This window comes from Ambystoma mexicanum, chromosome 3p (genome assembly GCF_040938575.1).
Source record: "Ambystoma mexicanum isolate Mex_15411 chromosome 3p, UKY_AmexF1_1, whole genome shotgun sequence".
NCBI classification, from domain to species: domain Eukaryota; kingdom Metazoa; phylum Chordata; class Amphibia; order Caudata; family Ambystomatidae; genus Ambystoma; species Ambystoma mexicanum.
This window is the reverse complement of record NC_090925.1, coordinates 643,234,186-643,260,192: the sequence shown is the minus strand read 5'-3', so window position 1 is coordinate 643,260,192 and position 26,007 is coordinate 643,234,186. Positions and strand designations below refer to the sequence as shown.

The 26,007-nt window shown below is 45.5% G+C and overlaps 1 protein-coding gene across 2 annotated transcripts in view; it reads left to right on the top strand.

Annotated features, from left to right (window-relative positions):
- PDE6A (phosphodiesterase 6A) overlaps positions 1-26,007 on the top strand; it is a 552,155-nt gene that overhangs the window by 459,036 nt on the left and 67,112 nt on the right. For both annotated transcript variants that reach the window (XM_069651410.1, XM_069651409.1), the window contains exons 11-18: positions 9,973-10,038; positions 11,566-11,712; positions 16,709-16,816; positions 17,106-17,215; positions 17,506-17,593; positions 19,121-19,221; positions 20,823-20,930; positions 23,850-23,913. In XM_069651410.1, coding sequence (XP_069507511.1) covers positions 9,973-10,038; positions 11,566-11,712; positions 16,709-16,816; positions 17,106-17,215; positions 17,506-17,593; positions 19,121-19,221; positions 20,823-20,930; positions 23,850-23,913 — 792 coding nt within the window. The remainder of the gene's footprint in view (positions 1-9,972; positions 10,039-11,565; positions 11,713-16,708; positions 16,817-17,105; positions 17,216-17,505; positions 17,594-19,120; positions 19,222-20,822; positions 20,931-23,849; positions 23,914-26,007) is intronic.

The window sequence follows — 26,007 nt, the reverse complement described above, 5'->3', positions numbered from 1 at the left end:
CGCCCCAGGTAATGCCCCCGGGGCCGAAGTTACAGACCCGAGCATAGCGAGGGCCTTAACGAAGCTCCGGGGGCATTACCGTGGGCGGTATTGGCCTGCCGCCGAGGGTCTTATAGCCATTAGTACCCCGGCCCGTTAGACCGGGGTACTAATGGCATTTTATTTCTGTTTTGAAATGCTGCCGCGTTTCGAAACAGAAAAAAAACAAAAAAATGTTGAACGAAAATGGCCGCCGGGAAAGGGAAAACGTAGTCCATTTTCCCTTTCCATGGCGGCCATCGGGAGCGGACGTGCTGGGAACAGAAGTGTTTCCAGTGTGTTCGCTCCAAGAAAAGAAAAAAAAAGAAGTTAAGTGGGGTTGGGAGGGTGGGGAGGGGATAGTTTGCAGGGGAGGGGGTAGAGGAAAAAAAACGTACCTGAGTCCCCGGCGGAGAACGAAGGCAGCCTCCAGCCATGGGGAGGCTCGGAGCGGGGATTGCCCCGTTTCTAGCCTCCTCATTGGCTAAGGGGCTGCCACACCCCTCGCCGGGAACAGAGTACCCGGCACGCACGGCGTACACGGGAATACCGTGTGGTATGGCTCGGAAAAGAGCCAATCCACACGTTGTATTCCCGGTGCGCAGCACGGGCTGGGTACTAATGAGCTGTCTCCATGCTAAAAAAAGTTTGCCATTAACAGTACACATTGGAAAGGGAAAAACAGACTCAGACAAAGCCTATTGGCCCACATCTGCTCTATAAGAAATCCTTTCCACACAAGGAGACACACTGTGGCATGGTCTGCAGTGGGGAGGTACAACAAAATCCCTCTGAAGATGGGCAAACCAATCATCAGAAGTACATAGAAGATTAACCCTATGGATATTATATGATATGATATGATATGATATGCATTTATAACGCGCCTATAGACAAGTCTTTCAAGGCGTGACGAGACAACGGAGGGGAACAAGGGGACAAAACAACGATCCTACTAGGCCAAGTGCCATTCAGATCGCGCAAGTCCATGGGAAGGGGAGAAAGGAAAGTGCAGTACATGGGAGTAGATGATAATAAATAAAATAAGTAGCGGCCAGCAAGTGGCAAGTGCAAGGATTAGAGCGGACACCAGCTATTGAGGTCTGGTGGGGGGACTGTAGGGATACAGAAACAGTCCCCGAGTGCGGGGGTTGCCTGTTGGGCAGTGCAGGTGTGTGACGCTGGTAGTAGAGGGACCTGAGCCAGGGATCAGAAGGGTGTCCAGGTAGCCAGTAAAATACTGGTTTCAGCCAGGAGGTCAGCAGAGGAGAGGAGGAGAGAAGGCAGAAGCAAAGGTTTTGAGGTCTTTCCGGAACCGGAGATGGTTCTCCTCAAGTTTAAGGGAGGCTGTTCCAGAGGGAGGTGCCACCCGAGGAGAGAGATCTACCACCAACTCGAAGCTTGGAGAAGGGACTGACCATGAGGGAGTTGGAGGCGGATGAGCGAAGAGCTCGAGAAGGAAGATATTTAGGAAGAGCGAGTTGGAGGTATTGAGGACCCAGGCTCCAGAAGGCCTTGTGGATGATGCAGAGGGGTTTGATCTTAATCCTTGCAGCCACTGGGAGCCAATGCAGAGATTTCAGTCCTGGAGAGATACGATCCCTGGGCTTGAGGCCAAGGACAAGTCTTGCAGTCCTGTTCTGGATGAGTTGCAGAGGGCCGAGAGTAAAGGCAGGCAGTTTTAGAAAGAGGCTGTTGCAATAGTCCAGCCTAGAGAGAATGAGAGCTCTGAAGACAGCGAGCTTCTGGGGGAAGGAGAGGAAAGGCAGAATACCTCTGAGTAGGTGCAGCTGGTAGTGTGACTTCTTGGAGATGTCAGAGATGTGAAGAGAGAATGAGAGTGTGGAGTCGAAGATGACCCCAAGGTTTTTGGCTTTGCAGGTGGGAGTGGGAAGAGGAACAAGAGAGGCCGGCCAGAGAGCAGCAGGAAAGGAGGGGGCGGGTATGCCGATCAGGAGAATCTCAGTCTTACTGGCATTAAGGCAGAGGTCATTGGCGGCATACCACCAGCGTGTCGTTAACACAATCCTATTGTCATCCTCATATATAGAATGACAAACAAAATCAGCAAGATACTGCCAGAAGCAAGTTAGTGGACACAAGCAAATTCGTTTGCACCTAATGCAAGAATGACACAGGAAAGGCAAAATCGTCTGCCATGAAAGCAAGCTGTCGGGAGTCCAGGTGCAAAAAACGGCAAAAAAGCACAGGGGTGATGCTGATAATTGGCCAGGGTAGGCCACACAGGGTGTGGGAAGAGGTGTAGATCCTAGCAATAGGTGACCACACCCAAAAAGCAGGTGAGTAGATCATAAGACAAAGGTTTCTAACCACAGAAAGTCGGTAAGTGCATGGATGATACACAAATAATGCAACACACAGGGAAGTGGAACCAGCAACATGGATTTCCCTAAGAAATGTGAGCAGATCATGACACAAAACTGCCACTGGGAGTAGATCTCCCAGCAAGTGGAGTATTCGCCCAAAATGCCAAACACAGACAGGGAATTCCAAGAGCAGAGGTTGCCCAGGTGAGCAGATCATGACACAAAGGATGCTACTGACGTACGCATGACCTCTGTTCGCCATACAGAATATGCTCATGTTCTAGGGTCGTCTTTAAACATAGGGGCTCATTGTCTAAGCACTAGACTGAAAATGTGAGGTGTACAAGCAAGGTGTTAGCCAATTACTGCTTACTTTTGCACCCTGGGGCCTTTCAGAGCCATTTGGAGGCAACAATGGATCACAGAACTAAATTAATATTCCCGCCATGCATTCCTCGTGCGACTTCAAAAGACACAGGTGCGCATTTTCAAGTTCCCCGTAATTTGGCACAGGGACATGTTATGTTTACACTTAAGCGTAGACAGGTCCCTGCCCAAGTTCATCACTTGCATGGCGGGGTGCAAAAGGGTAATCTAAAAAGGTGGCATACACGCTTGTACACACCTTTTTTGCACTCTGCCGTTCAAATGACGTAAACGTTGGCTGGCATGTACGCATGGCAGGCAGCGTGTGCAATTGATTCCTATGGATTCCTCATGGTTTTTGGTGATGTCAAAAGCCGGTGGTCTCCATAGGAATCCACATTTTCACAGGCATGAAAATGTATGCTGACACAAATGCTGTAGTATTTGTATAGCAAAGAGGAAGGGGGTGGCCGAATCATAAGTTAGGATCCTCTGCATTCTTACAAATAAATGTAAATGTGTAGAAGCTTTACGGAAGGCTTTTATGCATTTTATTTCCGTTATGAAGATCTCAAAATGAGCTCCACACAGTTTAACGATGAGATTTTCATGCAGGCATTAAAACAATGGATTCCTGTGGAATCTGCCTGCCTTTAGCAGCTGTTAAAAGCAGGCATATTCCACAGGAATTCATTGTAAGTGCAATCTGCCAAGCTTAATGAAAAGGTGCAAGAAACAGTCTGTCAAAAGAAAGCAACGAGGTGGCCAATCACGGCAGATTATCACGGGACAGGCCGCCAGCAAGGAGCTGAAATACCAAATGTCCACTGAAAAGCTACCAATCGCAGCTATACAGCATTGATTAATGACAGGGAATCCCGAGTAAAAAGGCAACACGGTGATCAAAACGTTGCTATATTCTCTGGGAGGTAGGGGACTCTCTGAGGACGTCAGGAAAGGCAGCGAGTAACATGCGTTCCCTGCGCGTTAAGGGGCTGAAAGCCCTGTTTAACAAATGGGGATTTGCAGGCAGAATGGCGCACAAATCCCTGTTTTTCGGCACACAAATTCCATGAATCAGCCCCTTAATGTCGGGAATTCCATAGCTATGTTTCAGTGCTATGAGACTGCCAACATGGGGCAGCCCCTCGGCACCCTAAAGCCCCCGAGGCACACTTCAGTTAAAAAAGTTGAAAGGCCCGGATGCCGTCCCTGGCAGTACCAACACAGGGTGTATCTCCTTACATGCACACACTCTGTGGGACACCAAAATAAGAAATCCAGCTTGTCAGTTTGCTTCATGGACAATCTGTAGTCCTTAATGAGGGAGAATGCTGTAATGGTGTTGGGCATTCATAAAAGCCTTAGAAGCTTTACTGAGTTACCCTCCTATTGGCCGAATCATCCCAGCATGGTCCATGCAGCCAGTAAAGTGAAGTGCTCTGCGACACACAAGATAGTCCTTTCTTTGTGCCCCGATTCTCATTAATCGATGCTGCATCCGTTAGGCATGGCAACAGCAATCCAGATAATATTGACCATTAGCACCTTGGAGGTGGCGCTAGCCAATCAGAAAGCTTGGAACATGGGCTGTATTCACTCATACAACCCCAGACTCAGAGCTCCCTGGGTGCTGCATACTCCTCGCCCTATGACTCACTTACCCAGCATGCACACCCGTAGCACCTATCCCGCATTTATCACCTGCAAAGCTACAGTGCCCATGCTAAAGGCTTGAATACATTTAAGAAAATAAAACTTCCACTAGTTACTGTGACTTTCTTCAGTGAGAGGGAGTCTGTTTGCATGCTGATTATGTTACTGTAATCTACACTGAACACCCAGTCATTGAAGCAGGCTGTGTCGGCAGATCCACGGTAAGTTATTTTTTAATGGTTTTTAATTGCTTCTTGACTGGAGCACCAGCGCTGCAGTTTCCAGGGCAGGGTGGGCCAACCCTGAAGATAATGGGCTTGATTCATGGAAAATGGCGCATTGATCCCGCAAATACTGCGTGCCGAAAACGACTATTCGCGGCCCGTCCGCTTGCAAGAAAACCTGCTTGCTCTGCATATTCATGGAAATATCTGCACAGAACTACCGAATGTGCCGGCTTCGAAAGGAACTCCCATGACACGCCCACATGTAACGCTATACCAGCCATGGAGAGGGATCTTTGCACAGACCTCTGATGCGAAATCAATGCACCCTGACAAGACTACCTGCGAACCCCCACAACCAAGCCAGCCCACTGGCGGGTTGTGGATGGGGTCCCACGGAACCACGCACAGTGCCCCATCAACATGCAGAACACTAAACATAAAAGTCGACATTTGCCTGTAAATATGTGTGTGTATCCTCACAAAATGCTCCTGCACCCCGAAACGCTGCTTACACGGACCCCTTAATCCGATCGGAACTCTGATTGCATCCACGCACCCCAAAATCCGACTTGCAATCTTACCTTCACGCTGCATATCCCATGTGCAAGGGCCTATATGCCAGACTTCGGGTGCTGGAGAGTATTATGGATTTGCGTGGCCTTTTCCTTGCCAAGAGGTTGCACGGTTGGGTCCATGAATACGCGTCATTCCGTGTCAATGTGGGCATGCGATGGACTGCCTGCGGGTCATCCCTTGTAACGCCCACATTTTTGCAAGTTCTTTCCCATTTGCTGGGTTCCACCCCCTTCCCAGCCCTCTCCACAATCCACGGCCACTCCCTCTGTAGTGTCTCCGGAAAGGCACTCGGCCGCACGCAGATGTGCCGGGCTGACGTGAAATCCATGCAAGTCCAGGGAAAGTCCTGCACAGTCGGTATCTCCCGCGCCCCATGTTTGGTCAAATCGAATTCGGGGTTTGCAGTGGTGTCCCCCGCTTCCATTACATGGATGGCGGGGGACAATAAATTGCCCAAAAAAAAGAAAAGACCCTGCAGCGTTCGTTCCAACCCATGTTGGGAATAGGAAACTGGCGTTGCAGGGGGAGGGGAGAGTCGTGGCATGGTAAAGAAGTGTGCTGTGAAAGTAAGTAAGGTAAGTAGGGATAAAGGGGGTAAGGGAGATGCAGGTAAAAGTGATCCATGTGATCACTGAATGGTGCAATTTTCATATTGGACATTTTTTCTTCGTCGAAATTTCGGGTCAGGCAGTGATCACATAGATCCGAAACCTTGCTAGCTTCCTATTCTCTGTCAGTTCCAATGTCGCTGTTGGTATCTTGTTTTTAGGTCTTTTCATCCTCTAGCCCCACTCTACCTTCGTTGTCTCCTCTTCATACCAGCCAACTTTCGACTTGATCTGAGCTGGATTTATGTTGTACCAACGAAAATAAGTGAAAGGCAATGAAGGGAAAGTTTTGAGAGAATACTTCTTACCCACTCCAACACTTTGGGAAATAGCTTGCCTGTGACATGACTTGAGGGTCCAGCCATAGGCAAATCAGCCTTGCCCCCACCTTGAAGCTTGGTCATATCCCCTCTGGGTGGAAATGGTAGCAAGCACAGAAGTGTTTGTGCTATCTGGTGCCTCAGCAGTGATCTGCCACTGGAGTCTATGCATGAGCTTGGGTTCAGCTTCTGGGCAGAACTCTACTATTTAGGGGGACCCACCAAAACACCAAAAAGTAATGGATGGCTATGCTTGACGCAGTGCTTCTAAATCCCTCGTGTATTTTCTATACAGAATTCCATTGCATCATTAGTTTAAGCGCTTATAGGTGCCCAGAGCTACTTGTATGAGAAAGAAAATTGTGGTACAGAAATGATGCGTAAGATTGGCCCTTTTTGACTACTTTTGTCTCAGGAATACACATGCATGCCAATACCATGGCCAGACGGAAAATCTCTGCTAGCTGGAACCAATTAGGTGATTTAAAATTTTCGTTTTTTAGCTTCGAAAACCGTTGTCTGAAAGGTAATTTAGCTTGTCTTTATAAAAAATAACATTCACAAATAACATTAAATAACTAGCCACAACGCATTGGTTTGTTTTGTAAATTAAAGTACTAAACCTCGAGCTACATGTTATGAGGTTTATTGGGATAATTTATAGAAAATTGTAATAAATAAAAGTTATAATGTTGTGAATTTGTGAATGGGCATAGTGTCAGCTTATCGTCGACAAGGAAGCTCTGTGGGTTTACCGCTCAATGCTGAAATCTATGTGTGACCAGCAGGTCCCAGGTTCGAACCCTGGTATGGCCAACTCAGCCTTTCATCTTTTCTAGGGTGTTAAATGAGTACAAATTATGGTTGGGTGATAACTGTATATAAATATTGTCTATGTAAAGTGTTTTCACGAAAGCACTGTATAAATAATAAATGACAAGAAAATGTCAATGTTTATTTTCTTTTTATTTGCATTGTAGAACGTTAGTATGATTGTGCACATCTTGACACTACCCCTAGTAGCATGCAGTCCAGACAAAACTGCTTTGCATTTTTCTCTTTGCACGGGCGCACCTAGAACCCCAGACATGTACACGTAATGGAAAGTGGTCTTGCATAGTGATCTTCTGCTGTGTTTGTTGGCCTCTCTGCATGCAGCTCCGTAAGAAAAGAGGGATTGGAGTTGTTAGTGGGATAGAGGGAGAAACAGATGCATAACCTGTAGTGTTGACGGGTGCAGGTCAGAAGTACCCGGGCCCTGAGTGCCAGTCTGTTTTCTATGGGTTTGGTGGAAACACTATAGAGTATGTCAAGGGGAGAGCCCCAGAGCTGATAGACTACAGCGCTTCGGGTCTGGTTAACCGCTGATATGAGGAGTGTGATGGGTCTAGACCTGTGTGGGTCTTGTAGGCCACTTCACGGAGGGGCATCTGGAGGCCAAACCCTATCTGAGTGACCATTTCCATGGGTTACCTCTCGTTTCAATCCCTTGTCATTGTGAGAAACAAGAGGGTGCCTCAGCCACTAGTCCCCAGGGGTTTCTGTCATCCAGGTGGCCAGGACAGGGCCATCACTTTTGGATCCAGTTCCTGGGGTGGAACAGTGCAGACAGATCGCCTGGGTGAGGGGTCTTCGGGAAGTGGGACACCGGAAGGAGAGAGGCAGTATCCCCTTCCCTATAACACCATTACCCCACCCTACCAAGTAGGATATTGACGTGTTCCAATACAATGGTCAAATGAGATCAGTCAATTACTGACCATCAAACACACCTGATTTCCATTAAGCTTCCACACACGGATAAAAGGCAGAGCATGAGAGCACACTCTGAGCGAGGCAAGACACAAAAGGAAACAGTAGTTCTGAGATGGCAGTTTAACGAGAGAAGAAAGACAGTAAAACAGAAGGGAATCACAAGGATGGCAGCACCCTTGACCTTTTCGGCAAGGAACAGTTACTTTCCTGAAACCTTGAGAACAGAAAGCGTAACACCAGGAAAAAGGGCTGAAGAATCCTGAATTCTGTATCGGAGGTACCCGGGGCCCTCCTGTGTCAATAATCAAGGTGGAGAGAAACAACAGCCGCCGTGGTACTGTCCTTGGCTCCAAGAACAAAACAGCATCAGTGAAATCAACACAGCCGGTGAGTTGGGGAGACCGATACAAGACCGGTCTGTGTTGAAGCCAAAGTTGCAAGTAGCAACATTGTATGGCGAGCGCTGGAACGAACATTGTTAAAACACATGTGATAAAGGACACAAGTAAAGTTGAACTGCTGAAGAGTAATTGAACTTTTGAAGCAAGATACAATACCTTTGACAGAGTGGTCTGGCACTGGGTGGGTGCCCAGTCGAAAGTCTCTGTAAGGTATCCAGCTGATAAATGGCAAAGTGAAAGCAAGAAAAAGATCATATCAAGAAGAGAGCAAGTAATTGTGAAACAAAATGGTCCTGCGACGGGTTGAGCAAAATCCTGTGCACAATCGAAAGTCTTCGATTTCTGAAGTAAAGAAAGCTTGAAAAAGTAGATGAAGTTGGTGCTGGCCCGGCAGAGGGAGATCAATTGAAAGCTTGGTGTTAAAGTGGGTCTGAGCCCGGTGGAGGGTGACCGGGTTGAATCAAAAATCACCAAGAAGTTGTACATGAGAAATCCTCAGAAGAAAGGAACTTTATTATTTGTCATTTTCCATCAGGCCCTCTGAAATAAGAGACCTTGAATGGCAAAGAGAATTTGGCACTGAAGGTCCTGATGTTGAGGTTTTGAACTGCATTCTCGTGCTGGAGAAGCCAGAAAGTGTGCTAAGCTCGAGTGTACCACCTTGTCCCATTCTGAAAACGTGGGGAAAGGAAACCAAGGGCTTGAATATACTGACATCCTTTCTTGAACATTTTTCTTTTTGCATAACATTGTTTCCCACTCTATTTGCATTTAGAAGTAAGGATTAGCAATAGATTTAGTAGTATAGGCCCATATATTTGGAAAGACTCAACTACGACTACGTTATTATTATTCGATGGTCGTAGCTTGCTCCCATCTTTAGATTTAGGATTAGATAGGCTTTTTTCAAACCCAATTGAAATTCAATAAACACCCTTGAACTGTGATCACTTGTATCTGTCTTGTCATTTGACACCATGCCTTCATTACATCACTCATTGCCCCCAAGCCTTGAGAAGCTCTCTGTGCTTCCCTTTTCCCTGTTACGGCAGCAACATATTGAAAATAATACTGAAAAAGCAAGTGCTGCTTCCTTAAAAAAAGAACGTCTTCCCCTAACTACACCTGAGTTTATTGAACATGTACGACCATTGTTATGTGCCATTTGTTCGGAAATCTTAGAAACCTCTGTGGGTGAACGTGTTATATGTGATCAATCAAGCAATACCATATAGTAATTTCAGAAAGGCTTGCCCATAATGTACAAAAAAGAATTCCCATTAAAAAGAACATGTATGCAATAAATAAAATGAAAGCAAGAGAAGTGCTATTTTTCTTTCTGGTTTCTATTTGGGTTATGTCTCCAGTTTAGTTTTGGTTTCTCTACACCAGAGCAAATCTCATGTACGTGGATGAAATTTGGCCTTGAAGATGGCATGAATGATAAATGGCTGCAAGAGTGGGTGTACAACTTCAGATAAGATTAGCAACTCTAATTTATAGGCGAGGCCCAGTGGCAGAAAGCCCCTTATTGTGGTGGCCCCAAGCTATGTCAAACCCACAAGAAATGATCTACAACCTCCTAGAGCATCTGTTCCTCTGTGCACATCAGTGACATCATACACCCAAGAGCCCTGTTGATGAGTGGCTTTACGGCGGCATCTTATAGATTCACATATATTTAAGTGACAATGCTTTCTTTGTTTTCTTTCCATCAGAAAACCAGGGAAGTGTACGGGAGGGAGCCGGAAGACTGTGAGGAGGAAGAGCTGTATGAAATACTGGTGAGTTTAGCACCTCAGTGAATGACACTTTGGGCCTCATTACAACCTTGGTGCTAAGTGCACCAACTTTACCACCATGGTCTAAACTCTGTTTACACCATGGTGGATGGCGGATTTACCGCCCCATTCCAAGGTGAGTGGGGCGGTAAATCCCCATTTCCCATTTTCCCTTCCCCATTCCCATTTTTGCCCCATAGGGCATAATGGGAGTGGGGAAGGCGCTAATTACGCCGCCGTAAATTACGGCGGCGTAATTAGCACCATGGCAGGTTAGCGCCATGGATTTTAACGCCTGCTAAAAGCAGGCGTTAAAATCAGAATCAGGCGTTAAGGGTTAACGGTGGCGTTAACCCTTAACGCCTGAGTTGTAATGAGGCCCTTTGCATGCTCCTTCACCTCGGCTACACGTTATTGAGCCCATCTTGGATTTGGTCGAGTTAGTGGCAGCTACCTGATGGAACATTAAAGCTGTACATATTGAGTTACCAGAGTGATGCCAATGTCTGTGGCCTATCACAGCGTGAGAAAATGTGGCTGGATTTACATAACATAGGCATTGTGCTTCTTTGTGCTGCCCAGGTAGACCTCAAACGTGGGTCTGCTTATGGAAACTGGGGCAAAGGATGGGCTGTCAAGTGCTTGCCATGCTTAGGACAGTGCGCAAAATAAGGGAAGAGCTCTTATCCACAGGGCCAGACTGGCCAAAGGAGGCATCAGACGATTCAGGACTAATGCCTGAACTGGGTGGAACGACGGGGTGGAGCACAGCAAACCATGTGCCAGTCATGATAAGAGACCGATTCTGCCTCAGGGCTTTAAGTCTTACAGAAGCCCAAGCCTGCCAGGAAAAACGATCAGGTTCCATATAGGGAGGTACTACTCTTAAGGCTACTCAGATTCTAGAAGTGCTGGGGATCTTGGTGGGGAAGGCTGAAGTCTTGCACTTGAGCCATGGTGGTTCGCTGTTCAGCGAGTGGGTTGGGGGAAGCAGGAGGAACCATACCACTCAACGTCAGGATCAATGTATGGTCCTTAGTAGTCAGTGTAAGCCTCCCTGCATGCCAGCGATGGTAGAAGGATAGCTCAGGGGCAATGCGTTTGTCTTGGAAGCAAGACAATGCATATCAACACAGGTTTGAATACAGGTCTCGCACTTAAAAACTGGTTTCCGGTATTAAGAACATTATAAAAAAACAATTATAGAGAAGCAGAAGGCTTGTGGTGACTCCACTTTTCTGTATTGAGTTTGAAAATTCACTCACAAAGAAAATGTGTGACTTGTCTTGGTGGGCACCAAACCCTTTTCTGGGTGTATTAGAAATTGTCAGTGCATTTCAAGCACAGCTGATTCATGCCCAGGTGTCCAGCCTACCATCTGGTCCACCTCACCCCCACATCATTAATTCTCTACCACACCACACTTTGTCTGATGGCTCTCATAAAATCCCCAATTTCCACTAATCCTCTTTTGCCTGCACTAAGATGTCTGCTGTTCATGATGATTTACACATCCCTTTTCGTTCGCAGCAAGAAGAACTCCCGGATCCCCATGCGGCTCAGATCTACGAGTTCCACTTCAGTGACCTGCCAGAGACTGAGCTTCACCTAGTAAAGTGTGCCATCCAGATGTACTATGAGCTAGAGGTGGTGGATAAATTCCACATACCACAGGAGGTAGGAGTCACGTGTCGGAGCCATGTGCACACATCCATGAGGCACAATGTGGCAAATAAAGTCCTGTTCCAGTGTTTTCCTTGGGTAAGGTTAGTAGGCATCTTGTCTAAGGCTGACCAGAACAATGGTCCTGCAGGATACGCTGCACAGCAGGAAGGATGCTGATGGTGAAGGCCGCGTACCGGCGCATGCAGATCGATCAGACTGGCATAGATGGCTGTACACGGGTGGGTGCATACAGGCTGGGCATCATGTTTTAGATGGGTGGAAGGAGTCTGGTATGAAGAGTGACATGTTTTGGCAGTTGTGGGGAGGGGAGAGGGATGTTGGAGGTAAGGCGGAAGAGGGACAACATAATACAGGGGGATGGGGCATCAAGTTGCGGAAGGTGGTGAAAGGAGCTGAGGGGTTTCATCAGGCTGTAAGAGGTGCAGTATCTGGAGTCCAGGGCTCTCCCTGAACAAGTGAACAAATGCATCATTAAGGGAAGCATCATTTATTAATAATACCAGCATAAAAATATAGGTGTTTAGGAGGTTTTTTTTCCAGGTGGTCCACAATGCGGCTGCTGTTGAACAGTTGGCAAAAACACACAGAACTATTATGTTTGATGCTGGCAGGGTTTCTAATTGCACCAGTTTTTGTCGGACATTCAGGACTCCAAACTTCCACCATAAGTAGATCCAACCGAAGCTTAATTGTGTTGGTTGAAGGAGGGTTGATTCAGGATGAGTTCCTCATGAGTCTGCACAGGCTGCGGAGATACCAGACACAAACATAGGTTGGTTCTCTGAGTTCTGAAGGCCCAGGAATAGTTTGAAGCTCACCAGAAAGTAGAGGCCAGACAGAGCCTGACAATGAAGATGTGGCCCAACAAGAACAGCTTTGATTTAATGTGTTAAGGCATAGTTTTGTGGTAGAAAGTGTTGTATAGTGGGAAGAACTGAAGAACATGGTCAAATGCGGTTAGTCCAGGTGTTTGTAGATTGTCTGATCTTGCACGAGGGGATGTGCTCTACCAAGTGCTGGTGTTGTCCATTAAATGAAGTTATGGTCTAATGGGAGCATTTGGGGACCTATTGGGAAGTTTGGGTCTAGGGGACGGAGCTAGGGTCATTGAGTGGAAATGCACTCTACTTGGAGAAGTTACAATTTGATTGTTGGAGGTGTGGTCAAGTGGGAAGTGGTTCAACCTAATGCAAGATGTAGGGACATGGCGAGAAGAAATGGTAGTGTTAATGATTTAAGATGTGGTTTATCAGGATGATGTCTGGTTTTCAGCAATTTGTGTACTGAAAGGAGCTGAGATCTATTAAGAGAAATGGCGCAAGTAAAGAAGGTTCAGTTTAGTATTAAGGGTTTGTTCTAATGTGAAGGGCTATGGCCGAGCTTTGTAAAATATTGTCCAGTGGAGGGGCAAGGAGGATGGTATGGTGTGGGGCATTGTTATCTGGAGGGATGATATGATAAGTTATCTATTATGTGCTTAATGCCCAGAGGTTTCTAAGTGCGGAGCCGGGGATCGAACCTGGTTTTCTTCATGTTGTTTTGCTTCCAATGCAAGCACGTTGCCCCCTGAGATATCCTCCTGATGATGAGACGTGGTCAGTTGTGTGGATGTGTAGCAAAGTGTCGAAGAGGAGGAGACGTGATAGTATGTGTAAAGAGTTGTCTTCGTTGACAGGAGATTTCCTCTCATGAGAAGAATTAGAGTCTGTTGGGAGAAGATATGTTCATTTGAAGGTGGTGTGATCCATGGTGCACGTGGTGACATAAGGTGTTCTGCAGTGAGAAGAAATGCATCTTGGAGATGGTATGGTCATTAGTGCGGTTTGATAAAAAGATGTGTCATCTAATATTACGAGATATGCCACAGTGGGAGGAGGTTGTTTATTAACGATGGTTTGTCTATTTGTGAAGGGATGGAGTGTAGCAATAGAAGGTGTGGTGTATAGGAGGAGGTATGGTCTAGTCAGCAGAGGTATGTTATATTAGTAGGAGTTATGTCTGTAGAGAGAAGGTGTGCTCTGGTCGCAGTGGTATTTCGATTAGAAGGGAGATGTGACCAAGTTGCCAGAGCTGTAGTCTAGTGGAACAGGCGGTGCTGTGGTTTACTAGGGGTATGTGGGAGTTTGGTTACGCTGTCTATTTACCACCAGCTGACACATTAAACACTCATCTAATTCTGAGCAATACAATTGTCATTATTCAATTTTTGGCAATCTTAATAAAAAGGATAATTTCTTGGCACGTTAAATTAGTAGTTTCTCTGTTTTTTTGTTGTGATTATAAAGCAGGAGTAGTTGTGGAATATGTAATTTTTAGGAGTTTTAATGGTCCAGGTTTTAGAAAATACTATTTTGGATTTATGTTATCAAGTCGATGCTTGGACACAAGCACACATATATTTTTGTTTATGTTGTTTATGGTTTTTGTGATAGAGATTTGACTAGTTTTGTAGGCAATACGCTGCAGTCATTCAGGCAAGAGATAACAGGCTTTATTCACCAACCGACCTGCCTCCCTTTCCGCAGCGCTAGCTTCTGCTGACATTCCTACACCATGACATTCTGGATTCACAATGGGTTCCATTAAGCTTGTTCTGGTGAGGAAAAGTGAGGACAGTTCGAGGCCACAACTTAGCTTATACCACAAAGAAATAATAAACAACATGTTACTTACTGTCTTTTTACCCATACAAAGATGTTAGAGAATATTCCAAACTCATACCCTACCTCCAATGTGTCCACCTCTTCTTGAAGTCACCCTGAGCAATGTCTATTCCAGAGACCACAAAATCTCTTCAGCAATCGAAGATATCTCCCTCCTAGCTCCTAGCATCCAAGACCCCTCAGCCCCGCACTCAAATGTCCATTTCCACCTCACTTCCACACCCACCCCAACCCAAGGCTCCCAACCTGGAGATTCCTTTTGATAGCAATTTTAAACTCTCGCAATGTATCACCTCCATGAACACAGCAGCCAGGCTCAACGTACTAAACATCCTCACAGTTGGCTTTACACCACCTTTCTCTCTGGTAGAAACATGATTTCAGCTGGAGAATTTAATTTTATTGGGAGTTTGGGGGGGACCCCCCGTTAAAAAATAAAATAAAAGTCTCCAGTTGACTCGCTGACACTACACACGTTAGAGGGAGCTGTCCAGTGCTGGACTAGCTTGTTACTTTTTGCAATCAATTCAGTGCTGGACAGCTCCCTGTAATGTTATGCATGTTTCACTGATTTTACATGAAATAAATGAAAAGTTTTTATATACCGAAACTCTTTTTGGTCAAAGGCGTTCGATGTATAAACTCTTTTCATTTTATGTATGTAAATTCGCTTAAATATTTTTCACCAAAAGAAATTAATGAAACATGAAAAATATTTCGAATGTGTTCAAAATATAACCTTTACCCCCCGCCCTAAAATACATACATCAGTTTTCAAAAAGAAAAATGTTAATTGAAAGTTCTTTTTGATGAAAAAATCTTTCAATGAACATTTTTCGGTGAAAAGGCTTTTGATGAACAATCTTTAGATGAAAAGACTGTAAACCAAAAAATAAAATAGATTGTGTGGAACTCACACAGAAATAACTTCAATGGTAAAATAGCTGCTGATCCACCAACAAATTAATCAAGACTTGAGTTCACCTTTCCCTAAGTTACATTCGTCCCGGATAGCCTTTTTATGCCCAACATAACTTTGCTGGTGTTTGCTACACGTGCCCTATTGCTCAAACCAAAAGGCAATAGACTATCCTGCTGTACACTTAGGATTTATACAAAGGGTGAAATTGGTGTCCAATTGTCTGCAGCCTTGAGAACGTTCTGTCTTGGACTGAAGAAGCTATCCATAAAATGGCATTAACCTGTAAAACAAAGAACATGTTCCAGAGTTAAAGGTTTGCATTTGGACTAATTTGCATACCACAATGCTTTGCTCAAGGGGGTTTGAAATAAAGGTGAATTCCCAGTGATTGCTACTGGGTGGCGCTGTGGCATGTGTGACTTGGCTCAAATGGCTTATTCTACTTTAACATGGAAGGGATTTTCCAAGTCATTTTAAAGTTGCCATTACTTTGCTGGCATTTGCTACACATGACTCAGTGCCCCAACCAAAATGCTGTTCAGCTATACTACACTGATCTCTAGTATGGGTGAAACCTGTCTACACACGTCTGCAGTCTTGAACTGTCTGTCTTGTGTTGAAGAAGCAATATATAAAATAGCACTTGCCTGAAAGACAAAGACCATTTTTGGATCTTAAGGCTGCCATTTGGGCTAACTTGCATACCCACAATGCATTGCTTGTGTGGCTCTGAACTGGAGATGAACTTTGAGGTCCTGGTCATTGAGAGCTACATTCACGCCATTATTGCAGGATTTGCACAATAATGCATTTTAATATAGTGGCTCTACATGGGGGTTAGTTACAAAGAAAATGGGATTGTTGGTGCCCTCAAGAAGCAAAGTTGACAGACAAGTAGCAGATCGTCTGGTTTACGGGAAATTGTACAGTAGACTGATTCAATCACACAGACGGCCCGCAAAGTGTGAGGTATTGATCTATTCAGAGACAACCCCCCTGACCAGGCAGATATAGAGACAACCACTAAAGGTTCTTCCCGCCAAAACCCACAGTTCACAAGGACAAGACACATCTCTAAACAATGTCTGATCTTGTAATGAACGCATGCCCAGCCATTAAACATGATCCAACCGAAGAGAAGGCAGTGAAAAGACAGTAGAATAGAGAAACTGCATCCATGCCCTTAATTGGTCATTGCACATGATACACGTTTAGTGAACCTAATATGACATTACACCCATTGTGGGCTGGATGCTCTGCCTCATCCTTTGGGCACCCTGCCAACCATTCCTCTGGAGTCCTCTTTATCTGTCTGTTGCCTTGCTGTGTCTCCCTCAATAAACAGGCCTGGTGGCATCATCCTATTCTAGTGTGTCTGATCCTTTCTCTCATTGGTTCACAGGTCCTTGTGCGGTTCCTGTTCTCGATCAGCAAAGGCTACCGGAAGATCACATACCACAATTGGCGCCATGGCTTCAACGTGGGTCAGACCATGTTCACTTTGCTTATGGTACGAACCACATACAGGCAATTCAATACTGTTTTTCAATGCTTTTTAGAACCTAGCCACAGCTTACAGCAGACCAGAGGTAGGCTGGCCTATCTTGAAATCCATCAATATTTATTGATGCACAAATGCAACTAAAACACTTGTAGGGGTGGCCGTGTTAGTAGCATGTGGAGTGTGCTGTCAGTAAACCACCTTTGATTTTCCAAAATATGAGTTTGCTACTGCTTTTGAGGCGCACTTATATAAGTCTATCTATGGGTCTCTCTCTTTCTCTCTTTACAACTCCCAGACAGGGAAACTGAAGCGCTACTTCACGGATCTGGAAGCCATGGCAATGGTGACAGCAGCATTCTGCCATGACATTGACCACCGCGGTACCAACAACCTCTACCAAATGAAGTGAGTACATCAAGGGAACCATTGTATGACACAATTGTGAAGCCTTTCATTTTGGGGAAACAGGGTGGTTTGGCAACTGGCCGGTGCTTCTGAAGGAACGGTCGGGCCGCTGACGAGTCTGTTACATTTCAAGCAGCGGCCACCCCCTACCAGACCTTCAGAAGCCACTGCCAGGTCACAAATGGTCCTAATTTTGTCACACGCCAATGCATCTCTGCTGCCCACGTCCTTAGATGAGTACCATGATCTCACTTCTGAGCCACCTTCTCTCATTCCTCGTATTTTCACAGATCTGCACATCCACTGGCCAAACTCCACGGATCCTCCATCCTAGAAAGGCACCACTTGGAATTTAGCAAAACCCTGCTCAAAGATGAGGTATGAGGACACTGTGTTCATATGCTTGCATTCTGCAGCTATATTCAAACTTGAGGACTGAACCTTAGGCCATTGGTGTATGTAAGCATCACTCTGAATTGTCACCAGCATGTATTATGTGATCCTGCGTGACCCCATAACCCATCTGCAGACACAACGCCCTTCCACTAACTCATACCAAGACATGTAAGTGTGTCGAGCTGCAACACTGTTCTGATGGTTCTATTTGAATTCATCATGAGAAAATGAAAAGCTGCCTCCTGGATAGTTGCATACAATTCTCTACAGGTTACTTTGTTGGCTGACTGTCTGAACTGCAGTCATTAGTTATTTGTTTCCTAAACTCCATTTAGAGAATTACTCTGTTAAGCCACCCTTCTACTTGTCTTGTCTTCGCCGTACTCACTCTTCCTTCCTCCACCCTCTGTATCCCCGGTGACAGTTTCTTGCACCTCTATCACCCTTCTGGCGCTTCCTCCCACCTGCACTTGTGCGACCACATCACTGGAGATGCTGCCACCACAGGCAAATGGGCTTCCACTGTCTTTCTTTGTAAAATGTATCCCTTCACGCCCCTTAGACTCACCTACTTGATGCATTCGGGAGACAATTTATCAACTCCCGTTGGCCTTACCCCCACGCCCCAACACCCGGTGTCCCTCCTCCACACTCCCGCTGGCCTTCCTTCAACCCTCTATCACTTCCGCAGCATGCAGTAGACACACTCTCAACCCCGAGTCCCCTTGACCCGTTCGCCCCCTCCTCCCTCCTTTCCACTCCCACTACGAGTGCCTCTGCCATGCATGCCGACCCGCGAACATTTACCAGCAAACGTTGTTAGAACGACATCCAGTGAATATACCTATTTAGAAAATAGAGAATGAAATTTTAACAAGCAGAAAATATAGAAAAATACCAATTTTTTTTAAGTATAAGGGTTACATCTGGTGGGGAGGGGTTTGGGATGAAGTTATTAACATGGGGAAATAGGGGCTTAAGGGAGAACCCCCCCCCACCCAAAAGAAAAAAGAAAATGTAATATTTATTTCGGTTTTCAAGGTTCAGGAACATGTCATGCTCTAATTTGTCATTCTGTAAGATCACAGTAATCTGTTAGAACCAGAGTATGGTAGAGTTAGAGATGATCTCTCCTCCAATTCTCCTTTCTTTGAATGGGATCTCAGATCCGAAAGGTGAACTCCTCTAGAGAAGTCTAGCGTGGGTAGACAGAGTCTCAGAAGATAGAGATGATCTCCACCAGAATCCTCCCTCTGTAGTAGATAGAGTCTAAGTGGATCAAAGGCCCATGAGCACATGGATCCTCCTCCACTGGGTCACTATTGTCCAGTGGTTCAGTAATCCACAGTAGCACATTGCTCTTTCTGGAGCAAAGAAATGCAGATTCAGGTGGCCGACATTGCCTTTTAGGCTTGAGGTTTGTGTTCTCAGAGCTGATTCCAGCTTGTGTTACCTGTCCCTGTTCGAGTTTTAATGTATCACTGGTTTCACTGCTTTTTTCTCCTCAAGAGCGTCAACATATATCAAAACCTCAACCGACGGCAGTACGACCATGCCATCCACATGATGGACATCGCAATCATTGCCACAGATCTGGCCCTCTACTTCAAGTAAGTAAATGCCCGGCAGATGCAGTCTGTCTCCGGAGCTGAGGAGCCAGCAAAAGATACGAAATATTTGCTATAATGGAATATGTTGATGATAACAGATGTTCCTCCATTAAGACCAGGTCGGGGTCTGACTAGCTGGTGGCACTGAGAAGCCTGGGAAAATTGGGCACATACATTCTCTCATTGCAGCCCTATTGGCTCATCGAGATTTTTGCTTGATTTACCCATAACACAGTTCACCTCTGGTTAATGAACAATGCAGGGGATGGCTCTTGCAGCAATGGTGTCATGTTGCACTAATCGAAATTGCCTGACTTCCTTAGGGGATGTTCAAAGAAATATACAACAGAGTTTCCTTGTGCCTAAAGATTCTAGCTGTGTTGAGGGTTGCAGACACTTACCAGATGTCACGTGTCGTGCCATAAATAAAAAGTCTAATCTGGATGACAACATTGCCATGCACATGGACCTCCCTAACCACATACATCTCAACAACATTGCATTCCCTGTATTGACTGGCTGCCAGTCAGCAGGTCCTCTGCAAGGGCCTCTGCAAGGGCAATTAAAGATATATGCAGGGGAAAATCTAAAACACCTTCATTGATCAGTTACATAGTTGGAGGAAATAGAGCTTAAGTCTGGACCAGAAGAGTTCCACTGATGGGCTGCCTTTGATGATCGGGGGAAGGCATCCCAGTGGAGGGGGCAAGAACAGGGGTGGAGTCAAGATGGGAGGCAGCACAGGAGGGTCGGGAGATAGAGCGGTTGCATGGACAGGAAGATCAAAGATGTAAGGAGTGAGTGAAGCGAGATACAGTCTGATTTAAAGATAAGGAGGAGGAAGTTGGAGAGTGTGATTATGCAGTCTGAGCCATCCAGCCTGGCGGCATTATGTAGAGGTGGCAGAGGATCTGGGTAGGTTGTAGAGTGTGCAATTAGTCACGTTGAGAACTCGGTTTAGGGAAGAGAAAGAATGAGGTGTGGTGGATCTTGCCTATGTCATTAAATTGAATCCTACCAACAGTGGCCGCAATGAAGTGCTGAAGTCTTATCGCTGTCAAACTGATATGTGATTGCAGACATACACTAATATTTCGATGATTATCTCTCTCAAGTTTATACAGTTTGTTTTCGCTAATTCTCAACCCAAAGTATTGTGTCTGCCCAATGCTCATAAATTGATTCTAGAGATTATGAGGGTTGGTTGTTGCGCAACAACCAACCCTCATAATCTCTTGAACCCCAAGGTTGTGAGTCATGTTTGAGCAGGTTGGTTTCGTACGTTTTTTGGGGGAATTGTGGGCTATTTTAGGGAATACAATTGTGTGGTATGCTGATTATCTGTTAGGCTGGTTGATCTTGGGCTGTCCTCAGGTTTGAAAGGTACTCGTGCATGGAGGCCACTCTTACCTGTAAAACCCAGACCAGAGCGTGTTGCTTGGGTTCCAGTCCTCATGATTGGAACCATCACTCGCAGGCCCTTTTGATAAAGACCATACACTCTTTAGCATATTGACAGCTTGTGTTAGGGGCTCATGTCCACAGCACTCATTGCATGAAGTGAATCCAGCTCTGCTAATGCGTTCGTCCCCTGTCTGCAGGAAGAGGACCATGTTTCAGAAGATCGTGGACCAGTCAAAGACATTCGAGAGCCAGCAAGCCTGGACGGACTACATGATACTGGAGCAAACCCGCAAGGAAATTGTCATGTGCGTGTTTACATACAATGTTTTGCAGGTTGCTGGGATTGTCGGTGCTTGCTAAGACCATATTTTCAGGGGGGCCAGTTTCGTAGTGTAACTGGTAGCAATGTGGAGAATGATTCCCTTTCACCATAATGAAGGTCTGGAACTCCAGCCCCACTGGGTAGCACTTGCTCACTTTGTTCATGCAGGTAAATCCCTTTTAAATCCTGTTAGGATCCTTTTGTATACGTATAGCTCTATTCACTGTGGTCAAGTGGCACAGCGAGTAGAGCGCTCGCTTTGACAATGGTGCAGAGCCTGCTAACGCAGGTTCGAATCCCGGCAGTGTCAAGCTCAGCCTTTCATCCTTCCAAGGTCGATAAATGAGCACTACACACCGTGGGTAATAATAAGCAGCGCTCAGATACAGGAGGGTGTAGCACTATATAAATGCCAAATTATTATTATTATTATTTAGTATGCGTGATCATTAAGTCCCTTTTCACTCTTCTTTCTTCTAAGCAGAGACGTCAGGATGAAATGTGTCCAACGACTGAAATCCCTAAAGGGAATTTGTATTTATTTTACAAATGGTATTATGGGTTTTGTAGTGCATTTATACCGAATGGTGGCCTTTTCTGAGCATGTGAGAGTCTGAGACAGTCTAGAGAAAGAGGGGGTGAGTGGCTAGGTTAATGTCTGGTGAGTGGATCAGTGACTGGGCTCAGCAATGTAAGCTCCACAGGCGGATCAGGACAGGAGTGCCCTCAACCGATCTAGGGGCCTTGGTCTGATCTGCCTCAAGGCCGCAGCAGCGACTCAGGGAGTTTAACAAGGCAGGGTCTTGTCAACGGAGCTAGTAAACAGCAGAACATATGTACTTACAGTGGGGTGACGGAAGCAGTTTTTGGGAGATCCAATCTAGGCGTCTGGTCAGCGGGTGGTGCAGGAATAATTTGATGGGGTTGCTTGGCACAGGATTATGGAAGAACTTGTGGGCACTGTGAGTGTTACTTCATCGGGAGGCTGTGCAGTGTCGTCAATGCCATGCTGCTTGGTCTGAGCACCCAAGATGAAAGGTGCCGTGTGGGTGGCTTGTTAGGGAGCTGTAGTTTATGCAAAGTTATATGTGCTAGACCACCAAAGAGCCCTTAATACAGTAGCTAAGGTTGTACATGACCATTAAAAAGTCTAGCAGACTCATGCAGGCATTCATTAGAAATAAGGGGGGGGGGTCACCCGGGGGCCAGTGGGTGATATTAGGCAGATTGAGTGACAACTTTCAGTTGCAGTGTAAGAACCTTATCACATGAACTGGCATCAAGTGGAACTCCCGGCTGTGCCATTGCTCCTTGATAGTCAAGTTAGATCCCAGGCCAACAGTTGCTACTAGCAAGGCTGCACTCATGGATGCATTTTGATAGAGTGGGTGGGTCTGGTCTATGAGCCACTCTGCGACAGTTGAGCATCCGCCGTTTCTATTATGGGGTTGAATATCATGACCATTCATGTAGGGCACCTTTTTGCTTTTGAGGGCATGGGGCAGTTGGACCTATATATGATGCACTTCCCCCAGGCTCATGATGGCTGCTTCATTTCTCAGTGTTCCAGCAACGTCTCCTAGGCGGAGTGAGGCATTGACGCGTCTGCTAATTAGACGCGTGAATACTATGGTAGGAATTCTCAATTTCAGATGCCTGAGGCTAGGTTGTTGTTCTTGAATGACTTTAAAGTATTTGTGACCTCGATGACTGTGGCCAGGGTGGAAGTTTAGAGGTTCTCTGGTCCTCACATTGCTGGTATCTTAAGTCTCCAGACAAAGCCTGGGTCTCAGTAAGGCAAGATGGAATAGAGACCTCTACCATCGATTTTAAGGACTGCATCAAGTGGACATCCTCCAGAGTTGTGAGAATGAGGGATTAACTGGTTTAAACAATGATTGCGGGTGCAGACTTTAGTTTGGCGATTCTAGGAAAATATCCCTGCTCGGGCAGAATCTACACAAACAGGGTATTGTGAGACCTTATAAGTCAGGGAAACCATGGGCTCGGGATTCTTAAAATACAGCTGTACATTGTGCCCCCTGCACTATCTCCTATTCCTTTGTCTCCCCTCTGTTTTCATATTCCTCTCTCCCACACACACACACCCACTTTCTCACCCGCCTGCTCCTTAGTCAAATTCTTCCCATGACTGTAGAGGAAGGTACGTGTCCCCAGTTTCTCATACTGGACCTGCTGCCAATGGTTTCCCATAAAATGCACACCCCAAACCCATACTGTAATTCCCGGTCACTCCATTCGGTCTACACTTTAATATTGTATGGCCTAATATTGTATGGCCTTTTTATGCAAAGGGTCATTTCTTTCCGGAATTTTATTATTATAAACATAAATAACTAGCCTTAGCAGCAGTGCTGTATATGTACTTTCCTGTGCGTGCATGAAACGCCAGCCCTAGCTGCCACCAGCTGCACAGATGCATAATTGTCCAGCAGGACAATGAGTATAATCGCATGCCCTTTGACCTCTCAGGGAACCACACCATAACCCTTTCGGTAAAGTGTATTTTGTGGAGAATGGGGAAGTTACAGGTGCAATGCAGGGAGAGTCAGAGAGATTTCAGATTTTGGGCCTAGCTAGAAATAGATTTGGTCAACTGCTGACAGTAAAATGGTAACGTAAGTGCTTGGGGCCTGGGTTTTTGAGCTGTGTGAGTCGCTTCATGTGTGAAATACCAGGTAACCAAGTCCCAGTCATTGTTCCATACTGTTATTCTCGAGCATCACAGACCCACTCTTACTTGAGGCATCCTAAGTGGTAGGTGCAGCAGAATCATGAGATCCTGGAGCCCCAGACCCCAAAACTGCCCAGGACACCCTGTGCACGGCTGCTGCCCGCATGTGGTCACTGTGTCGTTGACCTCTCTTCTTGTGCTCACCAGGGCCATGATGATGACAGCCTGTGACCTGTCCGCTATTGCGAAACCCTGGGAGGTGCAAAGCAAGGTAAGGCTCCCTGTGTCTTGAATAAAGCTGTGGGTTGTGTCTGCAAGTCAAGGCTCCTATATTGGGCACAGCCTCTGGGTCTTTAGGGAAAGGCTGAGTAGGGGGAACAAAGTGTGTGTGTGTGTGCGTGTGTGTGTGTGTGTCTGTGTATAGAGCACTGCATTTGTGTCTGTAAGCCAAGACTCCACATCCAAGGCACTTCCCAAAGGAGGGCTGAACTGCAGAGGGTTTAGGAGAATATTCAACAGGTCAGTGCCTCCGAAAGTAAACTGAGCCTGTGGAAGCGTCAGCAATAAAAGTGTGCCATGGAAGGCTGTGTCCAAGCACCAAAATAAAGCTTTTTAGGTTTTGTTTATTTTTGCTCAGCACTCCGTAATTTTTCTTTTTTTGGTACCAATTTATTAACATTTAACAAAATACAAAAGCATGAAAAAGCATCTCATTGCATGCATATATACATGGACCATTAAAATGGCAAGGAAAGAAAAAGGCGGAGAAGAGGAAAAAAACACAATAGCCAAGGTCATAATGAACAGAAAAAGAACATCTTGAGGCAGATAAAAGAATTCCAGATTCCTTCAATAAGGTATGTTAAATCCTATAGTTTAAAAAATCCATAATACATTACTGATCTTTAACAATTTAAACAAGACGTGAAAATCTACTTATCTTTGCATATGCCATCACGATACTGCATGCAAGATCAGGTCAAGTCAATATCCAGGAAGGCCTTCCAAATCTTATGAAAAGTAGGCGTTTTTCTTTAGCACTGAGTAAATCACACTTTCAACATTGCATGTATGATACAACTCTTCCAACCAATTGCTTTTTGTCAGTAAACCAGTAGATTTCCAGTTACATAGAATTAACTTCGTCACCACCATGGCCCCTCTTAAGATCCACGTGGTCTGATGTTGATGCAAAGATTCCAGCAGGGAGGTTTCTCCCAAGATGAAAGTCTCAAAATCAAAGTCTAGATTTTCCTTGAGCACTTTGTATATTGTGGCGGCGATCTCACTCCAGAAATTCCTCACCTTATGGCACTCCCATAACATATATTTAATTGTGCCGCGGACGTGACCATATCCCCAGCAGCTGTCTGATGTTGTTAAACTCCTTTCCTTCATCCTGACCGGTGTTCAAAACACTCTGCTCATGATCATGACTTGACAGAATCTTTCTCCTATATTCAGGGACATTCTTTTGATATTCCCACACAGATCACTCCACCTATCTGGTGTCATCTCCTCCCTCAGGCACCTAGACCCTGCATTCAGGATCTTTCCATTTCCTTTTGTAAAACTGCTCAGTAAATTATACATATTAGATGCCGAGAGTTCACTGCCTCCAATTTTCTTAACAACGGACAACAACTTAGATTTGACCGAAGATGCTAAATTCACTGCTCTCTTCAACTTTCTGTATTCTCCATATGTACAAGCAGTTAATTCATATTCAAGTTTTAGTTCTCAAAACATTTTCCATCTCGCTCCCACAAAGAGGTCTTCAATTTTGTTGATACCAGCAGAGAACCATGCAGACCAGAACAAGACTTTATTGTTTGCCTTGATATCCGGGTTCATCCAGATAGATGAAGCCTCAGTCTTACAAGGGGTTCATTTTGCTGCTTTTTCATATGTTCTCCAAGTGGTTCTAAGAAAGTTTGTTAAACTCGAATTATCATCCCGCTCCGTTGTGGTGGTGGAAAGAAGGGCCCAAGTGTCCAGGGGGCCTGCACCCTTGCCTCCGCCATGGCCGAATCATCCTCCACATCTGTTATGAATGGCATGACATGACGTAAAGAATATGCCTGATGATATAGTTCGAAATTCGGAATATTCAACCCTCCTCTGTCCGATTGCAATTGCAATTTCCAAAGTTTTAATCTTGGTACTTTTTTATTCCATAAAAAGCTTTGTAGAATGCTATCTACCGTTCTCCATGTGTGTTTACTAACATGAAGGGGGATCATGCTTAAAACATAGGTTAATTTTGGAGCTAATATTATTTTTATAGCATTTACTTTAACGCCAATGGACAGGTTGACCTCATTCCAATGATCTACTTCCAATTTCATCTTTTGCATCACCGCAT